Source organism: Prunus dulcis, chromosome 2 (genome assembly GCF_902201215.1).
Source record: "Prunus dulcis chromosome 2, ALMONDv2, whole genome shotgun sequence".
In the NCBI taxonomy this organism is placed as follows: domain Eukaryota; kingdom Viridiplantae; phylum Streptophyta; class Magnoliopsida; order Rosales; family Rosaceae; genus Prunus; species Prunus dulcis.
In genome coordinates, this window is record NC_047651.1 from 5,778,126 (window position 1) to 5,802,236 (window position 24,111).

The 24,111-nt window shown below is 35.3% G+C and overlaps 2 protein-coding genes and 1 long non-coding RNA gene across 9 annotated transcripts; 2 read left to right on the plus strand and 1 right to left on the minus strand.

Annotated features, from left to right (window-relative positions):
- The first annotated feature begins 1,776 nt into the window (after positions 1-1,776).
- On the plus strand, positions 1,777-5,115 carry LOC117619056. 3 transcript variants are annotated; one of them, XR_004584522.1, is made up of 8 exons: positions 1,777-1,974; positions 2,114-2,499; positions 2,931-3,002; positions 3,682-3,756; positions 3,907-4,021; positions 4,204-4,265; positions 4,357-4,404; positions 4,845-5,115. It is a non-coding gene; the product is annotated as an uncharacterized LOC117619056 (long non-coding RNA). The 3 variants fall into 3 exon arrangements; XR_004584521.1 differs by lacking the exon at positions 4,845-5,115 and having other exon boundaries at positions 3,646-3,756; positions 4,357-4,405; XR_004584520.1 differs by lacking the exon at positions 4,845-5,115 and having other exon boundaries at positions 1,779-1,974; positions 4,357-4,405.
- Positions 5,116-7,381: 2,266 nt separating this feature from the next.
- On the minus strand, positions 7,382-9,492 carry LOC117619320 (chaperonin CPN60-1, mitochondrial-like). Of its 5 annotated transcripts, none has more exons than XM_034349244.1 (6): positions 9,413-9,492; positions 8,910-8,981; positions 8,525-8,578; positions 8,042-8,146; positions 7,737-7,910; positions 7,382-7,652 (listed from the first exon to the last, which is right to left on the minus strand). In XM_034349244.1, exons 1-6 carry the CDS (start codon positions 9,464-9,466, stop codon positions 7,647-7,649), a joined length of 465 nt encoding a protein of 154 aa, XP_034205135.1. In that variant the 5' UTR covers positions 9,467-9,492; the 3' UTR covers positions 7,382-7,646. The 5 variants fall into 5 exon arrangements, with proteins under 5 accessions (XP_034205135.1, XP_034205134.1, XP_034205132.1 ...); XM_034349243.1 differs by having other exon boundaries at positions 7,737-7,823; positions 8,402-8,578; XM_034349241.1 differs by having other exon boundaries at positions 7,382-7,640; positions 7,824-7,910; positions 8,402-8,578.
- Positions 9,493-21,238: 11,746 nt separating this feature from the next.
- LOC117618002 (putative disease resistance RPP13-like protein 1) lies at positions 21,239-24,107 on the plus strand (the record flags this gene model as incomplete). Its single annotated transcript, XM_034347638.1, has 1 exon — positions 21,239-24,107. A coding segment is annotated over exon 1 (2,742 nt), but the record flags the coding sequence as incomplete, so codon positions are not given.
- Positions 24,108-24,111: the final 4 nt, after the last annotated feature.

Here is a 24,111-nt window from a genome sequence, read left to right on the forward strand (position 1 = left end):
GTATCAGGGGTATTTTTGGTAGTTAAATAGGATGTATTTAATTAATTTTATATTTTGATATAAATATTAGAGTGTACTTAGATCATAAAGTGTACTCAGTTAATTTTAGGATTCGTTTAACAACACCTTTTTATATGTACAAATTTTTTACATTTTGATTTTGTCTTTACAACGTATCCATTAATAATTCTAAGAATATGAAAAATATTGCATCTCTTCTTTTGGTACGATTGAGAATTGACTTGGTGAACTCTTATATAGTGTTTGTGCATAAAGGCCCTTGACAACTTTCTCTCGTGTAATTACACATGAACCTCTAATCCTTTTTTCTTTTTCTTTTTTTTCTTTTTTTTAATAATTTTTTTTTAGGGCTACAACTAAATAGATCCAACATATTTTTTTTAACAACCAAGGACAATCATCATATTTTTTTAAGAACCAAGGAGAGCTTTACATTCTAGTTTGTCCATCATGTCAACACATTTATAAGTAAAACTTTTGGTGAGGTTTCAATTTTGGTGTCACTGTAACAAGACCACAATTGCCATTCAGTATGCTAACATTGTCACTATGTTTGCCAATTGCATATTATCTAAAACATGAAGGCTTTGGTGTTTTGTAGATCCTCGGGGAGCCAAACCCGTCTTTATAAAAATGGTCCTTATCAAGGTCTGAACCAGGAATTTTTCAACGGGTGGGCTAGCTAAAGTTATTAGCTTAAAATTTAATGATTATTTTTTTTGGTACTTCCAATTTCTATAGTCTTTCTAGAAATAAAAGTAAACATTAAATCATATATACCAAGCTAGTTCATAGCTCCATAGACTAATTTTCAATAAGTTTTAACATAAACTAAATAGGATTTAACACCATAGTGGATTGAACATCTAAGGCTTTTTACCTAGATTGACTTTAGGTTCCTTCATGTATTCATATCATACATGAAAAGTTGTTTTATGTAAAAATATTGACTAAGTATGAAAAATGGATTTTCAGAATAATCATTTTTTCAAGATAATTTTTGGCGGCTTTTATTCCTTACACATCAAATAAGAAAATTTGATTTTATGGGATTTTAGTATGAAATATATATTGACTTAATAAGCCATCATTTTTAGCCTAAATCGTATTTTGCACTAAAACCGATTTTTCATATTTTGATTTTGTGGGAATTTGATTTTCTAGTATTTTATTTTAATCCAAATGGGGGGTACTTCCTTATTTACATTGTAAACTTAAGTAAATAGAATAATATAAAAATAAATAAAAGTAAAATGACAAAGACAATATGTACAGCGCCACTAACTGGGCTAATATTGAAAATAAATTAAATATATAGGTTTTATATTTTTTTCTCCTTAAAAAATCACACTGGGCTACAGTTTAGTGTGGTTCCGCCCATGATCCTTATGATACTACTTTAACAACAACAAAAAAGTATAATAAACTAGGCCTTTGTAGTCATTGAATGGATGTTTTGTCATGGATATGACTATATAAATGTAATTACAGGATTAAAACAATATAAATTGGAGTAAACTATAACATTATATATGATCCAATCTTTTTCATATATTTTTGTTCAAGACTTTGTTTTAGAATGCTCTATTACTAATTTGGTATAGGTCCCTAAAATCTAGGGAAATAGCTTAAAATGCCACCCTTTTTATAATTTTAATTAAAAATATCATCTCTTTCCAATTTTTTTACAACTACCACGTATAAATACATTTCTATTGTAGTTTTTCAGAAATTGGGTTCTCTCTCAATTCTCTTGCCTCTATCTCTCTCTTCGGCCCTTCTCTCTCCAGATCAATCAGAATTCGGATCAACCCCTCATTGTCCGTCTCTTTCCACAAAACCACTCTCTATTCGTGAAACCAACCGCGAATCTCACAGAAGTTTCCTTCTTCAGCTCAAAAAGCATACGCCATGATTTGAATCACCAGGAATTAATCGGACCACCCCAACCAGGTTCATTTCTCTTTTGCCTTTTTCTGATTCGACCTATTTGGAATCGGATCTCGATCAGTTTTCAAATTTGATTTCAGTTTTTATGGTTGGTTCTTATAATTGAATTTGAATGGTATCTGATTCGGTCTTTTGTTTAAAGAATGGCGTGGTTCAGTGGGAAAGTCTCTTTGGGGAACTTCCCCGATCTCGCCGGGGCCGTGAGGTTTGACTGAGCCCTCCAGTTTACACTCTGTTACCACTGAGGAAATTCATAGTGGTAGATCTTCTACCAATCAACCACCGGGTGTAAATCCTTCTGATGATGCTTCGGATGCGGTTTCTGAATTGGTTTCAAAAGAGCATAATGCCATTGTTGAGGAACCTGAAGTTGAGCAACAAGCTGATGATAATGAAGCTGATGTTAAAGGGCAACATCTGAGCTCAGGGGAAAATGCGTCTGACTCTTCAGTGATTGAATTGGAGAAGGTGAAGATGGAGATGAAGATGATGGAAGCTGCATTGCAAGGTGCTGCAAGACAGGCCCAGGTACATGATGAATGATTAGGTAGCATCTTATTTGAGAGCTCATAAGATCACAACCATTTATTATTATCCCTGTTCATTTAGTGGAACACTTGAGACAATACTACTGAACTTCTTGACTGGATTTCTTTAATTTAGAAGCGCTGTCTACATATATCGGAGGTTTATGAAGTTTGCTTAGTTAACCTGAACACCTTTAGTCTTGCAGATGGTGTGTGTCTGTGTCTGTGTCTGTTGATTTAGGAAAATAGAAACATTTTGTATTTCTGTATATGGTAATTAAGTTAAAGCAGCAACAAATACAAGAGAAGAATTATTATACTCTTTCTTCATTGTGGATCTCTCTGGGTGCAGCTATGTTACATTGTTAATGTCTGTTCAATTGTATGTATATCTACAGTTCTGAACGTCTGATATATTTGATTCTTTTCCAGGCAAAAGCTGATGAGATTGCAAAGTTTATGAATGAAAATGAACAATTAAAATCTGCGATCGAGGATTTGAAGGTATGCATTTTGTAATATTTTTATACCTTCATTTGAGTAGATAAAATAATGGCTTGATCATGCATGTTTTACTTTGATTTTTCACTCTTGGTGTATAATGCACTTGTATTTGCTACCATCTTCCATTTATAACCCAGCATATAGGGAAATCACGGAAATTCTTATAGGGAGGTAGTTGCCCCCTTGGCTTGTCACTGAATGAAGCATCCGTGGAGAATTGTTGGATGAAAATATCTTTGCTATATTCATGCTACTTCCTTTTGCGGGTGGTTTATGTTGAGTTAATATTTAAATTTTAAAATGCATTCTTTTTTCAATTTTGATTTCAACGTTTTCTTCAAAATTGTTTGTGTGTAAATGCAAAATAAAGGCATAGATTCTAATTGGACTATTCATTTTGCCCAAAAGCATTCCTGATGCTTGATCTTTGTCAGTGTAACAATCATGTTATGGAATTATAAGTTTGCACATACAATTTGATGGTTGTCTAATTATATGTTTCATGTTTTGGAAAATTTCTGGTATTTCTTGAAACCAACCATGGTTGACTAGTTCACATTCTCATTATCAATTTTTTTTTTCTTTCCCAATTTGCTTTATCAGCCATATAGTATTGTGATTTTAATAATTATTTTTCTTATAGATGTTCACATATTAACTGGTGAAAATAATTGAACAGAGAAAATCCAATGATGCAGAAGTCGAGTCACTGCGATAGGAATACCATCAAAGGGTTGCAACACTTGAAAGGAAGGTAGGTCTTCTCATAAAGTCTTGTTTATAATCGTGCTTGGATTGATCTAGGTGTTATATGTGCCCGTTATGTTTTTGATGAAATTGGTACTTGCCTATTTTTAATTCAGCTCCTGATAATTGGAGGGGCTATGCCAACTTATGATTGCAGGTGTATGCTCTTACAAAGGAAAGGGACACGCTTTGGCGGGAGCAGAATAAGAAAAGTGATGCAGCTGCTCTTCTGAAGGAAAAGGATGAAATAATTAATCAAGTTATGGCTGAAGGTCTCTTTCTGTCCCTGTCTGTCTCTGTTTCTCTTGAGAAGCTCAATATGTTCTACATATTTTGTGCCTCATAGTGAATTTCAACGTAGCCAATGTTCTATTGTGGATGCAAGGAGGGTTTCTTTATGCAATCATATCAATAATTATGGAAATCCCTTCATTTTTGCATTTTTATGTACCAGGTGAAGAGCTTTCAAAAAAGCAGGCTGCTCAAGAAGGACAGATTAGGAAATTAAGGGCTCAGGTATGCTAGCGGTTTATTCATTGTCTGATTTTGTCATTCTTTAATCCTTTCACTGCTAGGTATTCTTATATTTTTTTTCTCTGAATACTAGATCAGAGAGTTTGAAGAAGAGAAGAAAGGGTTGATTACTAAACTTCAGGTAATTCATTTATGTTAGAATCTTTAAAATTGTGGTTCTCTGATTTCGTTTGATAAAGACAACTCTTTCAGTCATCATAAAATTTGAAATGACATTGAAGTTACAGCACATAAATTGATGAAGCACTTGTTTTCCTTTTTTTCTCAAAGCTGCTTGGCCGAAAGCTTCCATGTTGGATAATGGATTATCCCACAAAGGATTTCTTGATCATTTTTCTGTTTTTATGTCACCTGCTTTCTTAGTAGTCAATTTCATAATATCTTAAAACAGTAAACTATTTGACCCCAGGAACATTATTATAATAGTTTATAGGGAAATAGCTCAAAATATCACCCATTTTATAATTTTTTGTCAAAATACCATCCCTCTCCAAAAATTTTAAAACTGTCACATATAAAAGAAAATGGTTTTCCTCTTTGCTAATTGAGAATCATGTGCAGTTATGATTTCAGATCTGTAGATAACCTGTTGTTGCTGATATTGCTACACGGGAGGAGAACAGAACAAGTTGGAAAATGTGCAAGAAGGGAGAGCTAACTCATACAACGAAGAACAAATTGATGAAGTTAAGATCAAATTAGTAGAATTTGTGAGCTCTCCATTATTTATAATTATAGGTAGGAAGTATGTATGTAATAGAGCAAAGATTGGTTGACTATGTAATAACAATTGAATTGTCAAGTTTTATGAAAGAAATAATTTTTGCTTCTTGGGATAGTATTGTTAGGGTTCGGTGGCGATTTATTTTCCATGTCTAAATTGTAGTCTGTAATGGATGTGTGTGTATTGTATGTAGATTGACTTAATATTGCTGTCCTATTGCATGTGTATTGTACTAATATTGCCTGTGTATTGTATACATATTGTATGCATATTGCCATCGTATTGCATGTATATTGTAATGCTATTGCTATCGTATTGCCATTATATTGCCCTAATATTGCCTCTCTAGTGTATGTATATTGACTACGGCTCATCAATGGGTTTACGGTTTGGGCCATATTGCATTCAAAAAGAAGACGAGGAGGAGAAAGAAACAACGTACCTTTCAAAAACAGGCAGTCAGGTGCATCATAATTGCATCGTAAGACATTGTAAGAAATTATTTTAAAAAATAATAACAACTAAAAAATAATTTACAAAAAAAGGAAGGTATGAATAAAGAGACAGAGAGCGAATAAGGGGAGAAAGAGGCAGAACGAAGCTAGAGAGAGACAGAGAGAGAGCTGCGGTACAGAAAGAGAGCAAAGAGAGAGTTGCACTAGAGAGAGGGAGAGAGAGAGAGAGAGAGAGAGCCAAGAGAGAGATAGAGAGCTGCGATAGACAGATACCAAAGAGAGAGAGAGATGTGCCAGAGAGAGAAAGCCGAGTGAGCTAAGAGAGAACAAAATTTCTGAACATGTGAAAAATCTGCAATAAGTGGACAATAATTATATTTTTATAGTATTGTGGTTATATTGCTCTAATATTGCCTCTATAGTGTACATGTATTGGCCTAATATTGCTATTATATCGTATGTCAATGGCAAAACCAGCAGGTGGCCCTAGTGAGAGAGATCAGCATGCAGGGATGGATGAGGACTAATTTTGTGTGTATGACAATTGACTATCTTTGCTTGTATTGCTCTATGTTAGGGATCTTTTGTTCCATTTTAGTAACAATTTTGTTTAGGAGAAAAAGAAACATATTGCAGTTCATGCTTTGTAAATGCCACTCTTATGTTATGATGGACACGTGGTATGCCCTTGTTGGGTAGGTTTTGGATTGAAACCATGGTCGAGTGCTTGAGCCATGTTTAGTGTGAAGCTTGAATGGATTTTCTTTTATGTTGTATTTGGCCCTTGTCTTTTCAAGCATGCCAAAAATCATCCTAGTTTTGTAATATGTGGTTTGTGTCCAATTAATTTACTGTGGACCTTGCATTTTTGTACCCAATATTTGATAGCTGCCTTCTTTTGAACGAAGATTCATTGAGGGAGAGAATTACTTTCCTTTTGAATATGAATCGATGTGCAACTCCAACTATCATTTCAAAGGTCAACATCAATTCATGCTAATATAAGGATGGATAACAATTGTCGTGTCCATGAGATTCGAATTCAGGATTACTTTTCAACGAAGTGGAGACTCTGTTATTAGACCAAATGGCCATTGACATACGATATAATAGCAATATTAGGCCAATACATGTACACTATAGAGGCAATATTAAAGCAATATAACCACAATACGATAGCAATAGTATTACAATATCACCTATAAAAATATAATTATTGTCCACTTATTGCTGATTTTTCACATGTTCAGAAATTTTGTTCTCTCTTAGCTCACTCGGCTCTCTCTCTCTGGCACATCTCTCTCTCTCTCTTTGGTATCTGTCTATCGCAGCTCTCTCTCTCTCTTGGCTCTCTCTCTCTCTCTCTCTCTCTCTGCTCTCTTTGCTCTCTTTCTNGTAGCGCAGCTCTCTCTCTGTCTCTCTCTAGCTTCGTTCTGCCTCTTTCTCCCCTTATTCGCTCTCTGTCTCTTTATTCATACCTTCCTTTTTTTGTAAATTATTTTTTAGTTGTTATTATTTTTTAAAATAATTTCTTACAATGTCTTACGATGCAATTATGATGCACCTGACTGCCTGTTTTTGAAAGGCATGTTGTTTCTTTCTCCTCCTCGTCTTATTTTTGAATGCAATATGGCCCAAACCGTAAACCCATTGATGAGCCGTAGTCAATATACATACACTAGAGAGGCAATATTAGGGCAATATAATGGCAATACGATAGCAATAGCATTACAATATACATGCAATACGATGGCAATATGCATACAATATGTATACAATACACAGGCAATATTAGTACAATACACATGCAATAGGACAGCAATATTAAGTCAATCTACATACAATACACACACATCCATTACAGACTACAATTTAGACATGGAAAATAAATCGCCACCGAACCCTAACAATACTATCCCAAGAAGCAAAAATTATTTCTTTCATAAAACTTGACAATTCAATTGTTATTACATAGTCAACCAATCTTTGCTCTATTACATACATACTTCCTACCTATAATTATAAATAATGGAGAGCTCACAAATTCTACTAATTTGATCTTAACTTCATCAATTTGTTCTTCGTTGTATGAGTTAGCTCTCCCTTCTTGCACATTTTCCAAGTTGTTCTGTTCTCCTCCCGTGTAGCAATATCAGCAACAACAGGTTATCTACAGATCTGAAATCATAACTGCAGATGATTCTCAATTAACAAAGAGGAAAACCATTTTCTTTTATAACTTTGGTTCTGAAATATATAACAAAATGCAAAGACCTTTGCTTCTGAAAAGGAGCAAAAGTTTGTCAACCAATTCATAGTAAAAACGAAGAAACTAGTGAACCTAACCAGAGAAATGCTAACCTGCAAAACCAACTCCAATACTTTAACCACATCATTAATACTTGAGATTTTCTTCTCATGGATTATGATTAGAGGATTTTCCAATTCCTATCAGCACATACACAAGTTTGAAGATAATCATCATCAAGCAAAAAGGGACTTGAGGTGCTGCTAACTTTAACAAGCAGCCCTCTAACAGTTTCAAGACATAGTTATCACTGAGTCAAACTAAAACTTACACATTTCTGATTGTTCTGGTTGGTGATGAAATAAGGGGATATGTAGCCCCTATCTAGCTTCATTCCCTCAACAACCTCCAACTCATTGTCCAATGTTTTCCCATCCTGCAGAAATTAACATAGTGTGAAGCTTACATGTTTTGGGTATCATTTGGGAATAAAAAACTAAAATAAAATTATTTGCCCTCCAATATATTTCTGTAAAAATTTCATAAGACCCATACATACCTCACTTTAAAACAACAATAAAAAGAAGCTGATATCATCCAGATTTCAGCCCTTGCAATAAGGTAACTACACTAATATGCCTATGACAAATCTGCTGACTAGAAACAAACATAGGCAAATAAAGTCGCATACCCACCAGCACAGCCACTGTCCAGGTCGTGATGAGATACAAGCCAATAGACGACCACAACCAAATTGCTCTTCAATATGCTGGTCAAGGGTGCAAATATGTTGACGCTTCTCCAACTTTCTTACTACATGGTTGTTCTTCTTCACCTCCTCAGCAACGGCAACAGCAGCATCACCTTCCTATCAAACAAATAACACAAAATGCCATCAAAGACAGTAAAGTTCATTGCGCATGTGTGTGTCCAAAAGTAAAGTAGCATGAATATTTTCAGCAAAGATATTTTCATCCAACAATTCTCCACGGATGCTTCATTCAGTGACAAGCCACGGGGGCAACTACCTCCCTATAAGAATTTCCGTGATTTGCCTATATGCTGGGTTATAAATGGAAGATGGTAGCAAATACAAGTGCATTATACACCAAGAGTGAAAAATCAAAGTAAAACATGCATGATCAAGCCATTATTTTATCTACTCAAATGAAGGTATAAAAATATTACAAAATGCATACCTTCAAATCCTCGATCGCAGATTTTAATTGTTCATTTTCATTCATAAACTTTGCAATCTCATCAGCTTTTGCCTGGAAAAGAATCAAATATATCAGACGTTCAGAACTGTAGATATACATACAATTGAACAGACATTAACAATGTAACATAGCTGCACCCAGAGAGATCCACAATGAAGAAAGAGTATAATAATTCTTCTCTTGTATTTGTTGCTGCTTTAACTTAATTACCATATACAGAAATACAAAATGTTTCTATTTTCCTAAATCAACAGACACAGACACAGACACACACCATCTACAAGACTAAAGGTGTTCAGGTTAACTAAGCAAACTTCATAAACCTCCGATATATGTAGACAGCGCTTCTAAATTAAAGAAATCCAGTCAAGAAGTTCAGTAGTATTGTCTCAAGTGTTCCACTAAATGAACAGGGATAATAATAAATGGTTGTGATCTTATGAGCTCTCAAATAAGATGCTACCTAATCATTCATCATGTACCTGGGCCTGTCTTGCAGCACCTTGCAATGCAGCTTCCATCATCTTCATCTCCATCTTCACCTTCTTCAATTCAATCACTGAAGAGTCAGACGCATTTTCCCCTGAGCTCAGATGTTGCCCTTTAACATCAGCTTCATTATCATCAGCTTGTTGCTCGACTTCAGGTTCCTCAACAATGGCATTATGCTCTTTTGAAACCAATTCAGAAACCGCATCCGAAGCATCATCAGAAGGATTTACACTCGGTGGTTGATTGGTAGAAGATCTACCACTATGAATTTCCTCAGTGGTAACAGAGTGTAAACTGGAGGGCTCAGTCAAACCTCACGGCCCCGGCGAGATCGGGGAAGTTCCCCAAAGAGACTTTGCCACTGAACCACGCCATTCTTTAAACAAAATACCGAATCAGATTCCATTCAAATTCAATTATAAGAACCAACCATAAAAACTGAAATCAAATTTGAAAACTGATCGAGATCCGATTCCAAATAGGTCGAATCAGAAAAAGGCAAAAGAGAAATGAACCTGGTTGGGGTGGTCCGATTAATTCCTGGTGATTCAAATCATGGCGTATGCTTTTTGAGCTGAAGAAGGAAACTTCTGTGAGATTCGCGGTTGGTTTCACGAATAGAGAGTGGTTTTGTGGAAAGAGACGGACAATGAGGGGTTGATCCGAATTCTGATTGATCTGTAGAGAGAAGGGCCGAAGAGAGAGATAGAGGCAAGAGAATTGAGAGAGAACTCAATTTCTGAAAAACCACAATAAAGATACAATAAAAATGTATTTATATGTGGTAGTTGTAAAAAAATTGGGAAGAGATGGTATTTTTAATTAAAATTATAAAAATGGTGGCATTTAGGGCTATTTCCCTAAAATCTATGCCTTTATGAGGCAACGTCTTTATTTCTTTGGTTATTCTAGTTTAGAATATTTGCACAAATGAGATGACTCCCAACATAAAGTCACATTCAACCAAAAAGCATGAAATCACACACAAAAAGAACACGCAATTGCTAAGTTTATCCTTGTATTTTTATTTTATTGATCCGACCCAATTGGAAAAAACAAAAAACAAAAAACAAAAGATGATAAAATATATTGTTCATTGCTTACATCTATGAGTAAAGTCCTCCATTTGAAATTGCGTTACAAAATTGGAATGAAAAAAAGAAAATCCTACAGGTAAATTTGATATATTTCCTTTTCATTTTATGGTGGGTGTTTAAATTTTGGTTGTTTCTTGCTGAAAAAAAAATAAAAATAAAAAAATAAATTCCACAACTAGCAACTTCTCCACCTACCCTTCTTCCAACAACAAGGGATGCCTTTGATCCAAAAAAAAGACAAGGGATGCCAGGTCAGCATCTCAGATAAGTATCACAACCAAAATCAATCAAATAATGACATCTGTATCTCTTTTTGTGTTTTGTTCTATTTCTCTTTGAATTAACTGCAGAGTTTCATGAGCGTGTCCTCCTTTTGAAATTGTGTATTATTCAAAATTGGAATTTGCTGCTCATACTTGATATCAGCTAAAAAAGTTTCCAACATCTTGTACCAGTTTTTTCCAGTGTGGGTCAAAATTTGAAGAAGTCCACCGACAATTTCTCAAAAGCTATTACCATATTATTGCATCCAACTTTGAAAAAAATAGAAGTTTCAAAAGTTACCCCAAACAACAGTCCTTGAAAGAGAGAGTTCTCGAAGGCTAAAGATTACAAGGATGTTATTTACAGTCTCAACAAGCTTCAAAATTGGAATTTGTATTGTGATAGTTGAAGGGAGGACAGGCTTGAGTGGAAGAATTGATAATTATGGTACAGAGCCAATGTGGAGATTGTTGATTAGTGGCTCATTTAGTAGTCAAAAGTGGAAATCACTTTCGGTGATTTTGTTTACTATAATGATAAGTGGCTTGTCTTTGCATGGTAAGTGGGCTGCTATCATAATTATTGAATTTCAACGAGTTTCGCACCTTAATATTTAATATTAATTTATGTACTTGCACATACATTGCAGTAATATATATTAACATACATATATATGTTCAGAGTTCAACAAACAGGGACGGAGCCAGAAAAATATTCATTGGGGGCATCTTCAAACAATAAAGTAAGAGTAGAAATTTTAACAACATACTTAAAGACAAAGCTCATACATTAATGCATAATGTCTTTCTTCTTCCAATAGAAAAACCTTCACCCACGAAATAATTAGCACCTGCTTGTTCTCCAATATTTGGTTTTAAAAGGTAGCATCAAAAAGACAAAATGCAGAATCTGTTTCTATACTATATTCCAACAAATTAGAAAAATCATCAAACCAAGCAGGATTAAATCTTCTTAATGTTTTTCCAAATTGCTTGTAAGGAAAATTATGGACTCTAGGCTAACAAGGACCTTTTTGCAAATATGCTCTCCTAACTTGATCTCTAGCATTAGGATTGTAAGGGAAAACCAAGTAAACTTACCTTACCACCATGGACATTGAGAAAAGAAGAAAGACTAGCAAGCAACTGTTTAGAGGAGGAGGAGAAGAAAGAGTCGTGGGAGTGGGTGATGTGGGATTTGGTTTTGTAAAGGCTTATTATCACAAAACATTCTTGAGATTTGCGAAACTATCAGATTGTGTCTTTTATGTTTTTTTTGGTCATTTATGGTCCTTAAGGTTAATAAGTGTCCTCACAAATAGTCCTTGCTGTCCGTTCTATTAAAAAGTCTGTTAAGTTGATGATGTGACACATATGTGGGTCTCATATATCCAATAATATGACGTCACGTGGATGAAATAAAAAATACATTTTAAAAAATAATTTCAAATTATAAACCGCAGACCTTTTTGGGAATTAAAGCATCAAGTTTCCAGTTTATTTTCTACCAAAATATGCGTCATTTCATAATTTTCATAGTGTCATTTAAAAAATTCTATCATTTACAAAATTCGAAAACTGAAATCTTCAATTGCCATAAATTGAAATGATGAAAATCTGAATTTTGTTATTTTAGAATTCTATGTAATTTTCAATTTTTTCATCCAAATAAAATATTGATGTTAAGTGAATAGACAGATATCAATATAATTTTTTTTTTTTTTTTTTGAGAGAACAGATGTTAAGATTTTAGGTAAGGGACAACGAGAATACAGAGAAAATGGGGACAAAAGATGTGAACCCAATTATATACAGCTGCTGCTATAGCTGATTTTACATAAAGTAACAAATTAATTAATACTTGAGTGGAGGACAGGCTCGAGTGGAAGAATTGATTAAGGCTTGAGTGGAAGACAAACTTCAGTGGAGGAAAGTACAGATAAGGAAAGCATGCCACGTTTAACGGCTTTATCTCAACAAATTAGAAATGCTGGTTTTGTTTCCTCGGTGGTTGAAAGGTGGTGCCTTGGCTCGGACATCTCCCTAGTAATTAATCGAAGGTGGAATCTTACAAGACATTCAGCTGCTCATTAGCTGAATATCTCGCTCTCTTTAAAGAGATTCTTTAAAGAGATCGAAGCAAACTGCAATTTGCAATTTGTGTGATTCAAGCATGAATATCTGACATAGTAACTATACCATTTGTTGGTTTGATGAGAAAAGTTTGGTTAGCGAGGATGAAACCTTAAAGTTTCCCAAAACACACAAAGAACACGGACAATTGCTAAGTTTATCTTTGAGTTCACACATATTTGCACAAATGAGATTACTCCAAGTATGACTATACCATTTGTTGGTTTGATGTGAAAAGTATGGGCAACGAGGGTAAAACCATACAAACACACACAAAGAATATGGACAATTACTAAGTTTATCTTTGCGTTATTCATCCGACCTAACTGTAAAATAAAAAAGATGAAAATGTATAATGTTCACTACTTAGATCTATGAGCACTAAAGTCCTGCTTTTGAAATTGCACAAAACGTCACTTTTGGTCTTTGGTAAAATTTTAAAATAAATGAATTTTTTACTTATTTGTGAACTGAAATGCCTCCAAAGAAATAATGATAGTTAGAAGAATTTGATAGAAATTAAAAAATATCCTCAAATTACTTGGAATTGAAGACCACATAGGCAAAAACACCACTTTGGACAAAGGCTAGTCGATAATGAAAGTTCTGATGCACTCTCCCAAATCTTGCTTAGCCATGACTTCATAGAAAACAGAGAGAGTAACAGCCATGGCGACGACGTCGGTGGATTCTCCAAAGTCTGACCCGGACACTGACACTGAGCTCGACCAATCTAAACCTTAACCCTAATCCTAATTCTTCAAACCCGTTAGTCTCCGCCTGCTCCAATGGCCCTGCTGTCTGCCTTCTCAAGGTTGCCGGAGACTCCACTGGCAGGGCATTCATGGGCTCCATTTGTAGCTATTCTCTCTCTCTCTCTCTCTCTCTCCCTCTCTCTCTCTCTCTCTCTCTCTCTCTCTCTCTATATATATATATATATATATATATATGAGTATACATGCTTATGGAGTGCTATGATTTAATTGCTTAATTGTGGTGTTTCTATATGGGAATTTGAGTGGTGCTGATATAGAATTTTGAGTGTTTGACAAAATATGATTTTCGTTTATAGTGTTTTGGGCTTTGCGAAAGGGAGTGAATTTTCTCTTTCTGACTAACGAGGTATTGGAGTTTTTGGTGGGTTTTGTTTAGTGCTGCTAATGGTTGAGGCATGCTAGTGTCTTGAGATGTGAAAATGTGGTTTTCTCTAATGGTTGAGGTATGCTAGTCTTTTGTATTTTTCAGTTTGTATCATGTGGGTTTCTGTTAAATATTGATATAGTGATTCTTAATATGCTTTCGGATATGTTTTGTACTGAAATTCTTTATATGAAGTGTATGAATTTTGAATTCAAAATTGTTGCATTTGCCTTATCAAAACCTGATATGGATGCAAATAGGTGTTATTGTGGTTGATTTTGTTATATATGTTTGTGAGTATTGTTTGTTGTGGGTTCCAAATTTTAAAAGTGCTATATTTTGTTATATATGTGTTTGTTTGGTTTTTGGAAATTTTGAGTTGGCTGCCTTTAGTTTGATTGTGTTGGTTTTCTTTTGGTATGCAAGCATACTTGAAAATCTGTAGCCTTTTTAGAAGCCTCCAACTCAGTCTCTGCAGCATAAACCCATAAATAAGCATATATCTTGTAGCTGACTGCAAAGTCAGAGCCTTTTCTTATTTTTGTGGCATCAGATCAGCCTGTGAATGTTGTAGCACTAGAATATCAGATAGTTTAATTCAATCGGAAGATTCTATCAGATAGTGTTTTGGGCCTCGTGGAAGGGAGTGAATTTTCTCTTTCTGACTAACGAGCTGTTGGAGTTTTTGGTGGGGTTTGTTTAGTGTTGCTAATGGTTGAGGTATGCTAGTGTATTGAGATGTGAAATTGTGGTTTTCTCTAATGGTTGAGGTATGCTAGTCTTTTGTATTTTTCAGTTCGTATCATGATTCATGTGGATTTCTGTTCAGTATTGATATAGTGATTCTTAATATGCTTTCGGATATGTTTTTTGCTGAAATTCTTTATATGAAATGTATGAATTTTGAATTCGAATTTGTTGCATTTGCCTTATTAAAACCTGATATGGATGCAAATAGGTCTTGTTGTGATTGTTTTTGTTATTTATCAGAACATGGGAAAGCTGAAAATAGGTATCTTCATGAGATTCTTGACCAAAATTTGAAGTATTGCAAGAGCATTAAGTAGACCTCCCCTGATATGGCTTGTTATAAACTGTAACATATGGATCTGATTTCCTTGTTCTAAAGGTGCCCCTGTAGATTATTTGTTTCAATCATGATTTTCTTACGGCTATATAGAAACATAGGATTGGTTTGTTTTTATTTTATCAGGAATTGTTTGTTGCATCCATTTGTTTTTTAGAAAATGGAGAATATTGTACTGCTTCAGAAACTTTTGTTGTTCTGTTCACTATTGCCTTGTTTAGGAAGCTTATAAATTACATGTGGAGTTTCTTGAGTCAGACAATTCCACATTGCCCCATTTTTTTGCCAAACCACTATCTGAAGATTTTTTAATGGTTCTTTTTGTTCCTAATCATGTTCCGGTAATATCACTTTGTACAGTGATAGATACTTCTCTTCAATCTTATCGGATTGGAATGCAGCTGTTATTTTCGTTTCATTTTTCTGTGTATCTGTTATGGATGTTGTAGCTGTATCTGGTTTTGTGTTGCTGTTATGGATGTTGTTTGGTTACATTGATTAAGTTCACCCTTTGAGGTGTTTTGATGTCTAGTTATGTCCCTCTTATTTTGTTTGACAGTTTCTTTGTGCTTTATGTGTTCCACTTTTTGTGATTTTCTCTTGTTGGTGTTCTAGGTTAGGAAGCTCTTTGCCAATTAGTCTGAGTTTCTTAGTTCTTTTAGTTTTTGATTGCGGTCCTCTTGTCTAAGTTTCTATTTTGTTTTTTTGTTTTTTGTATTTGTTTCTCCGTTTTGCTAGTTTCTTGTTTTGCTATCTCTTTTGCAGGGCTGACTTGCAGGATTCATTTTTTTTTCATGACAGTTTGACCTAGATTTTTGGCTTCTGGAATATTGTTGTCATTGAGAACCATCATCAATTTGGAGTGGGACAACATTCCATTCAGTTACAGGAAGTGTATTGTAATTATAAGGAAAAATACATGTAATTGAGGAACTATATATTTTAGCCATCATTTAATGAAATTGAGTTCAATTTACTTGAATCTGTTCTTTTTATGTATTCGCAAGTGTGTGTGCATTGGAAAAATACTTTTACTTATATTATACATTGAAAAGAGAACATTAAGATGGACTATTGGAGTTTTTGTATTGTCACTGTATAGCCTCCTATTGCTTTAGTTATGACTTTTGCTTTAGTATTGCAACTGTATTGCCACAATTGTCTTTGTGTTGCCATTGTATTGTGGCAACTAAGGCAAGTGGATATCTATCGTCGTGAAGGTTGCAATGAATTGCAAATAAGCCAAGCTTATCACTATCTTCGTGAAGGTGAGGAATTGAGCTTCTATGAAATTCTCTTGCGAGCCTGACATCGGAGAGAGGTTATGATTGGTGCTGTCATCATGATTGGTTACCGTTTACACCCCTATACTGTCAAAATTAAGAGTGGGAATGTTGAGTTCTTGTATTGTCATCGTATTGCTGCCCTATTGCTCTTGCATTGCCATGGTATTGACATTGTAGTGTCGTGGTATTGCCTAGTTTTTGCTACATATTTTTTGCATTAATTGGTTTGAGAGTTTTTTTTTGCACTAATTGGTTTGTCTTTTTTTGCACAATATGTAGGCAATACAAGCCATATATGGGGGCAATACCGACACAATATAAGCTATATACAGGGGCAATGCAACCACATATACGAGGCCTTGATGGAATCACATCCTTAGGGGTGGCAATTTCGGATACGACCCAATAAAAAAAAAAGGTCAATTTCGGGTCAACCCGTTCTGACCCGTTTAATAAACGGGTGGGTTTCGGGTCAACTCGCTAACCCGCTATAATACCTATCTAACCCGTTTATTAAACGGGTCATGTCACGGGTCGTGTCAACCCGTGTACAACCCGCTAACCCACTAAAAAATAAAGACAAATGGAGACTTCAACACACACACAAGGGGTTTCGAACTCCTACTATCTTCATTTCTCTCAAACACCTTATCCACCATGCTACAAACAATTTTGTGATTTTATAGTATACCTTTTGATATTTATAATATTTCTTTTTCTTTTGTGTTTTCCTTTCTTTTCGGTCTCTCTTCTCCTCTTCTTTTTTTTTCTTTTTTTTTCCTTCTTTCTTCTTTCTCCCTTTTTTTTTCTTCTCTCTTTTCCTTTCCTCTTCTCTCCTTTTTTTTTTCTTCTTTCTTTTCTTTCTCTTTAGTTTTCTCTCATCTCCCTTTTTTCTTTCTTTCTTTCCTTCAATCTTCTCTCTCTCTCTCTCTCTCTCTCTCTCTCTCTCTCTCTCTCTCTCTCTATTTTTCTTTCTTTCTTTTCCTTCTCTCTTCTCTCATCTCTCTATCTTTTTTTTTCTTTCTTTTCCTTATATTTTCTCTACTCTCTCTGTTTTTTTTAATTTAAATTTTTTCGGTTGTGAGTTTTGTAACATGCATGTTATTATTTATGAACCCGTTACACGACTCGAAACCCGCACGATAAAAGACGACCCGAACCCGACACGACACGTTTATTAAATGGGTTGGGTTCGGGTTGAGCATTCTTGGCACGTTTATTATTCCGACACGACACGACCCATTGCCAGCCCTTACACTCCTATACATTCAAAATTAAAGAGTTTATATTAATTTTTCCTCAAAAAATGACAAGCTCTAAATTGGCAATAAACATACAATACAATGGCAATAAAAGGCAATAAATGGTTATACACTGACAATGAACAGACTTGAAAAACAGATATATGAGGGCAATACAGTAGCAATACACAAACAATAAAGGGCTATACATATGCAATACATATGTCATGTCATTTGCCAATTAAATCAATAATTTGGTTACATTTGTATATATTTTTTCTTCTTTGTAAGAGGAAACGATGAAACTATGGAAACTAGAGATTGACAAATTTCCCTTTAACTTGACTTTCACAAATTGATGAACTAACAATATTATCTCATTAAATCTTAAGATATACAGAAGAAAGTGGCAAAAAACGAAAAATTTGCATGTCCTCTTGGTTTAACACATTTTATATCTATCAGCAAAATTCCAGGACATCTCCTCTTACACCCTAATTTAAGCTGAAAGCAATTTCCTCCCCAAAAGAACACTGCAACTTGAAACGACATTCTTCCATCTGTATAAAAGGATAAAAAATGCATATTAGAATCAAATAATGCAATCACAAGGGAAACAAAAACATAACATTCAATCACAACTGAAACCAATTTTAAAACAGAAATCAATACCGTCGTTGGAACCGAGTCAGCTTCATTCGCAATCAACTCCATCTGCAGAACCTGGTTGAACTTCACACCTATCTCCCTACAGCATTAAATTGCTAAGCATAATCCAAGGCAAATAAAAACAACCAACAACTATGTTTGGCATAACCGAAAGGAAAAACAAATTCTAACATCTTAGGCATTGATCACTGACATTCAGGAAGTAGCCAGCCATCAACAAGGAAGATGAGTATCCAGTTCAAGATAATAAAAATTTAGAACTCTAAACAAATATTATGCACAAGAAAGACTAGATAGACCCATTTGCTGTATTCTGAGATGAGAAAGAAAAGCTACACAGCTCATTCTCATCAGATTGCATCCTAGTAAGTAATAAGCAACCAACAACCTGGATAAGTCAAAGCATACAAAGAAGGCTCATTTGAATTTAATTATTATCTGATTTCATGTAGAAGACAGTTTCTACACACCCCACATACTGAATTTTTGAAATTATGTGAAAATACAAAGAAGCCAAATTGATGAAGGCTCTCAACGACAACAATCTTCCATAAGGCAAAAATTTAGGTCCAACTGTCATTTAAAAAAAAATGTCAAATATCTCAAAAGAAATAAATATTACAAAAAATGGACAAGGTATTGGAGCAAAGAACCATCCAATATGAAAATATGGCAGGGAAAGATTATCCCAAAAATTTGAAGAGATAGAAGTCCATGGAGATGCCCGAAAGCGAACCATCCACCACAGATAATCTATCTCCTCACCTTTTACATTCTCAAATATCCTTCTACTCTTCCTAGAACCCTACCCTTCTTTCTTCCACCAAAAAAATATGGCTCTTGCAACTATAGCCACACACTCAGCCTAAATGACCCAACACATAGCCTATCTGACAGCCTTAACCACAGTATGGGGTTTTAGCAAGCCAAAAAAAAAAAAAAAACAATTCTCACAAATTCCAGATTTTCAATTATATTAAAATACAAAAATAAACACAAGACTAATGTTCAAGGCTGATAGAATCTTCCGATTGAATTAAACTATCTGATATTCTAGTGCTACAACATTCACAGGCTGATCTGATGCCACAAAAATAAGAAAAGGCTCTGACTTTGCAGTCAGCTACAAGATATATGCTTATTTATGGGTTTATGCTGCAGAGACTGAGTTGGAGGCTTCTAAAAAGGCTACAGATTTTCAAGTATGCTTGCATACCAAAAGAAAACCAACACAATCAAACTAAAGGCAGCCAACTCAAAATTTCCAAAAACCAAACAAACACATATATAACAAAATATAGCACTTTTAAAATTTGGAACCCACAACAAACAATACTCACAAACATATATAACAAAATCAACCACAATAACACCTATTTGCATCCATATCAGGTTTTGATAAGGCAAATGCAACAATTTTGAATTCAAAATTCATACACTTCATATAAAGAATTTCAGTACAAAACATATCCGAAAGCATATTAAGAATCACTATATCAATATTTAACAGAAACCCACATGATACAAACTGAAAAATACAAAAGACTAGCATACCTCAACCATTAGAGAAAACCACATTTTCACATCTCAAGACACTAGCATGCCTCAACCATTAGCAGCACTAAACAAAACCCACCAAAAACTCCAATACCTCGTTAGTCAGAAAGAGAAAATTCACTCCCTTTCGCAAAGCCCAAAACACTATAAACGAAAATCATATTTTGTCAAACACTCAAAATTCTATATCAGCACCACTCAAATTCCCATATAGAAACACCACAATTAAGCAATTAAATCATAGCACTCCATAAGCATGTATACATATATATATATATATATATATATATAGAGAGAGAGAGAGAGAGAGAGAGAGAGAGAGAGGGAGAGAGAGAGAGAGAGAGAGAGAATAGCTACAAATGGAGCCCATGAATGCCCTGCCAGTGGAGTCTCCGGCAACCTTGAGAAGGCAGACAGCAGGGCCATTGGAGCAGGCGGGGACTAACGGGTTTGAAGAATTAGGATTAGGGTTAAGGTTTAGATTGGTCGAGCTCAGTGTCAGTGTCCGGGTCAGACTTTGGAGAATCCACCGACGTCGTCGCCATGGCTGTTACTCTCTCTGTTTTCTATGAAGTCATGGCTGAGCAAGATTTGGGAGAGTGCGAGAGAGGAGAAGAGTTGGGAGAAATTGAGTTTCAGAAAATGAATTTTTGGGGGATAAAGAGTCAATACAGATATATTTATATGGAGGGCAATTAGGTACTTTCATGTTACGAAGTGAGTATTTCTGATTGAAATTTATAGTGTGAGTATTTCAGAACACTACTTATGAAAACTGATTATATCAGCATATTCCCCTATTATTTTGCACATACGACCCCACATCCCCATGTGAGGCTACAGAAGTGTTTCCAAAACGAAACATGATATTTCAAAACGAAGCTATGTATAGAATAGAGTCATTTGTATTTGCTTTCACAATAAGATTTGATTTGTGAAAGCATTTTATATTTATACATTCTGATATTCTAACAAATAAATTAACTAAACTTGGCCAACAGGGTTTAGCCGAATGGAAAAGTCTTTATTTATAAACTAGTGGTTTCATATTTGAACTCGATGACACTCTTGTAGAGTGTGAAACCCCCTTTAATCTTAAAATTTAGACTATCACATGTATTTAAAAAAAAAAAAACAATTAGCTTAATTTGATATATTTCCTTATTTATAAACTAGTGGTTTCATATTTGAACTCTATGACACTCCCTTTACCTTAAAGTTTAGACTATCGCATGTATTATAAATAATAAAAAAAAACAATTAACTTAATTTGATATATTTCATTTTATGCTGAGTGCCGTTATTAAGTTTTATCCTTGTTTCTTGTTGAAAAAAAATTGAAAACGAAACTGGATATTTTATCTCTAACAGCTTTCATACTTCGTTTACCCTGTGTTTCCAAGTTGTGCTAGCTATTTGCAAACCTTGGAATATTACTTCATCCAGATCCCTTGCATAGAAGAGAAAGATATGGCTTTTATCGGAGAGGCCCTCATCTCTGCTGCCATCCAGACGTTGTGTGACAAAATTGCTTCGCCTGAGTTCACCGACTTATTTCGGCAGAAAAAGCTCGATGAACAACTCCTCAACAAGCTGAAGACGACGCTGTTGACCTTGTCCGTAGTGCTTAATGATGCAGAGGAGAAGCAAATTGAGGAACCTTTAGTGAGAGACTGGCTTGACAATCTCAGACATAATGTCTTGGCTGCGGAGGACTTACTGGATGAAATCGACACTGAAGCTTTGCGATGCAAGCTGGAAGAAGGTGAAGGTCAAACCCACAATTTAACCAAGAAGGTACGTGATTTTTATCAACGCATGAATGTTGAGATGAAAGATTTATTAGAAAGATTAGAACAATTTGTACAAGAGAAAAGTGCTCTTGGTTTGAGAGAAGGTGCTGGGAGGAAGGTTTCACAAAGAACAACAACTTCCTTGGTTCATGAACCTTGTGTCTATGGTAGAGATGAAGTCAAAGAAAATCTGTTGCAAATTTTGTTATCTGATGATGCAAGCAAGGATGATGTGTCTGTCCTCACCATTGTTGGAATGGGCGGGGTTGGCAAGACAACCCTTGCCCGACTGCTTTACAATGACGATAAGGTGAAAGAACATTTTCCACTTCACGCTTGGGTTTGTGTTTCGGAAGACTATGATTCTAATAGGATAACTAAAACTCTTCTAGAGTCAGTCACCTCAAAGTCTTCTAATATGACAGATCTAAATTTGCTTCAAGTTGAACTAAAAGAACAACTCAAGGGAAAGAAATTCTTATTTGTTTTGGATGACCTATGGAATGAGAAATATGGCGATTGGAAACGCCTCCAAACTCCTTTTACTTCTGGGGCAAAGGGAAGTAAAGTCATTGTAACAACACGGAGCGAACATGTAGTATCTGTCCTGCAAAGTGTTCATGTTCATCACTTGGAACCCTTGTCGCACGAAGATTGCTGGTTCTTACTTGCAAAACATGCATTTGGAAATGAAAATTGCAGTGATCCAAACTTGGAAGAAATTGGCAAGCAAATTGCACACAAGTGCAATGGGTTGCCTTTAGCTGCAGAAACACTTGGGGGTTTGTTACGTTGCAATATAGATTCAGAGGAATGGAATACAATACTAAATAGCAGTATTTGGGAGCTACCCTATGATAAATGTGACATTCTTCCGGCTCTTGGGTTGAGTTACCATTATCTCTCCTCCCAGTTAAAACGATGTTTTGTTTATTGTTCAATTTTTCCAAAGAATTATGAGTTTAAAAAGGAAGGTGTAGTTCAATTTTGGATGGCAGAAGGTTTAATTCCAAAAGCTGAGAATGGAAAGAGCATAGAAGCGGTAGCTAGAAAATACTTTGATGAGCTGTTGGCACGATCGCTATTTCAAAAGTCAAGCAAATCCGGTTTCACAATGCATGATCTCATTAATGACTTGGCCATGTTCATGTGTAAGGCATTTTGCCTTAGGCTGGAAGGGGGGGAATCACATTACGTAGAAAAAGTTCGGCATTTTTCATATGCTATGGAAAGATTTGATGCAGCTCCAAAATTTAAGCCATTACATAGGGCTAAGTTTATGCGGACCTTTCTACCCATATCATTAAATTTTTTTTCCATTTCTTATGTAACTGAAAAGGTTCTACAAGAATTGTTGCCGTCACTAAGATGTTTACGGGTGTTATCATTGTCACGTTATCACAATGTTACTGTGTTACCTGATTCTATTGCAAACCTCATTCACTTGCGCTACTTGGATCTTTCCTGTACCGCAATTGAAAGGTTACCTGGGGTACTTTGCAATCTCTACAACTTGCAGACATTACTATTGTCAAATTGTTCCTTACTCCTTGAATTGCCTGCGGACATTAGAAAATTGATTAATTTACAGAAATTGACATTGGGCGGTTGTAGTTCGCTTAATAAATTGCCTGCAGGCATGAAGGAGTTGACTAATTTGCATCATCTTGATGTTAGTGGAACTAAAATTGAAGAGATGCCGGTGCAAATGGGTAGATTGAAAAGTTTGAGAACATTGACTGCATTTGTTGTGGGCAAATCTACTGGGTTCGGCATAAGAGAACTGAGGGAGTTCCCACAACTTCGAGGAAAACTATCAATTTTGAAGCTACAAAATGTAGTTGATGCGAGGGATGCACTGCACGCCAATATGAAGCACAAGAAAGATCTCAAGGAGTTAAAGTTTTCATGGGGTGCGGAGGATGCTGATGATTCCCAAAAGGAGAAAGATGTACTCGACAAGCTCCAGCCTTGCGTGAATTTGGAGAAATTAACCATCAAATTCTATGGTGGAACCAATTTTCCGAATTGGTTAGGAGACTCGTCTTTTTCTAACATACAAGTCATGCATCTCAGTGACTGTAGTTATTGTTGGTCGCTCCCACCAGTTGGACGGCTACCGGCACTCAAACAGCTCTGTATAAGAAGAATGAAGTTTGTGAAGACGATTGGCGTTGAATTCTATGGCAGAAATGGAGCTTATCTGACTCAGCCATTTCGATCTCTGGAGAAGCTAGAGTTTTGGGAGATGCCGGAGTGGGAGGAATGGGTACCAAGTGGAAGTGCAAGTGGAGGTGAATATGGTCCAGACTTTCCTCGTCTCCAGGAGTTGATTCTAAACCAGTGTCCGAAGCTTAGAGGAAGTTTGCCTTGTGAGCTGCCTTGCTTAAAGAATCTTACGGTGTATGGGTGTGAGGTTTTAC

Excerpts from the sequence above, each read along its gene's own strand:
- LOC117619320 (XM_034349240.1), bottom strand. The coding sequence starts at position 9,466 with ATGGAGATGAAGATGATGGAAGCTGCATTGCAAGGTGCTGCAAGACAG. Across the intron at positions 8,982-9,412 it reads GTGCTGCAAGACAGGCCCAG|GCAAAAGCTGATGAGATTGC; the intron begins GTACATGATGAA and ends ATTCTTTTCCAG. Across the intron at positions 8,147-8,401 it reads GACAGTGGCTGTGCTGGTGG|GATGGGAAAACATTGGACAA; the intron begins GTATGCGACTTT and ends TAATTTCTGCAG.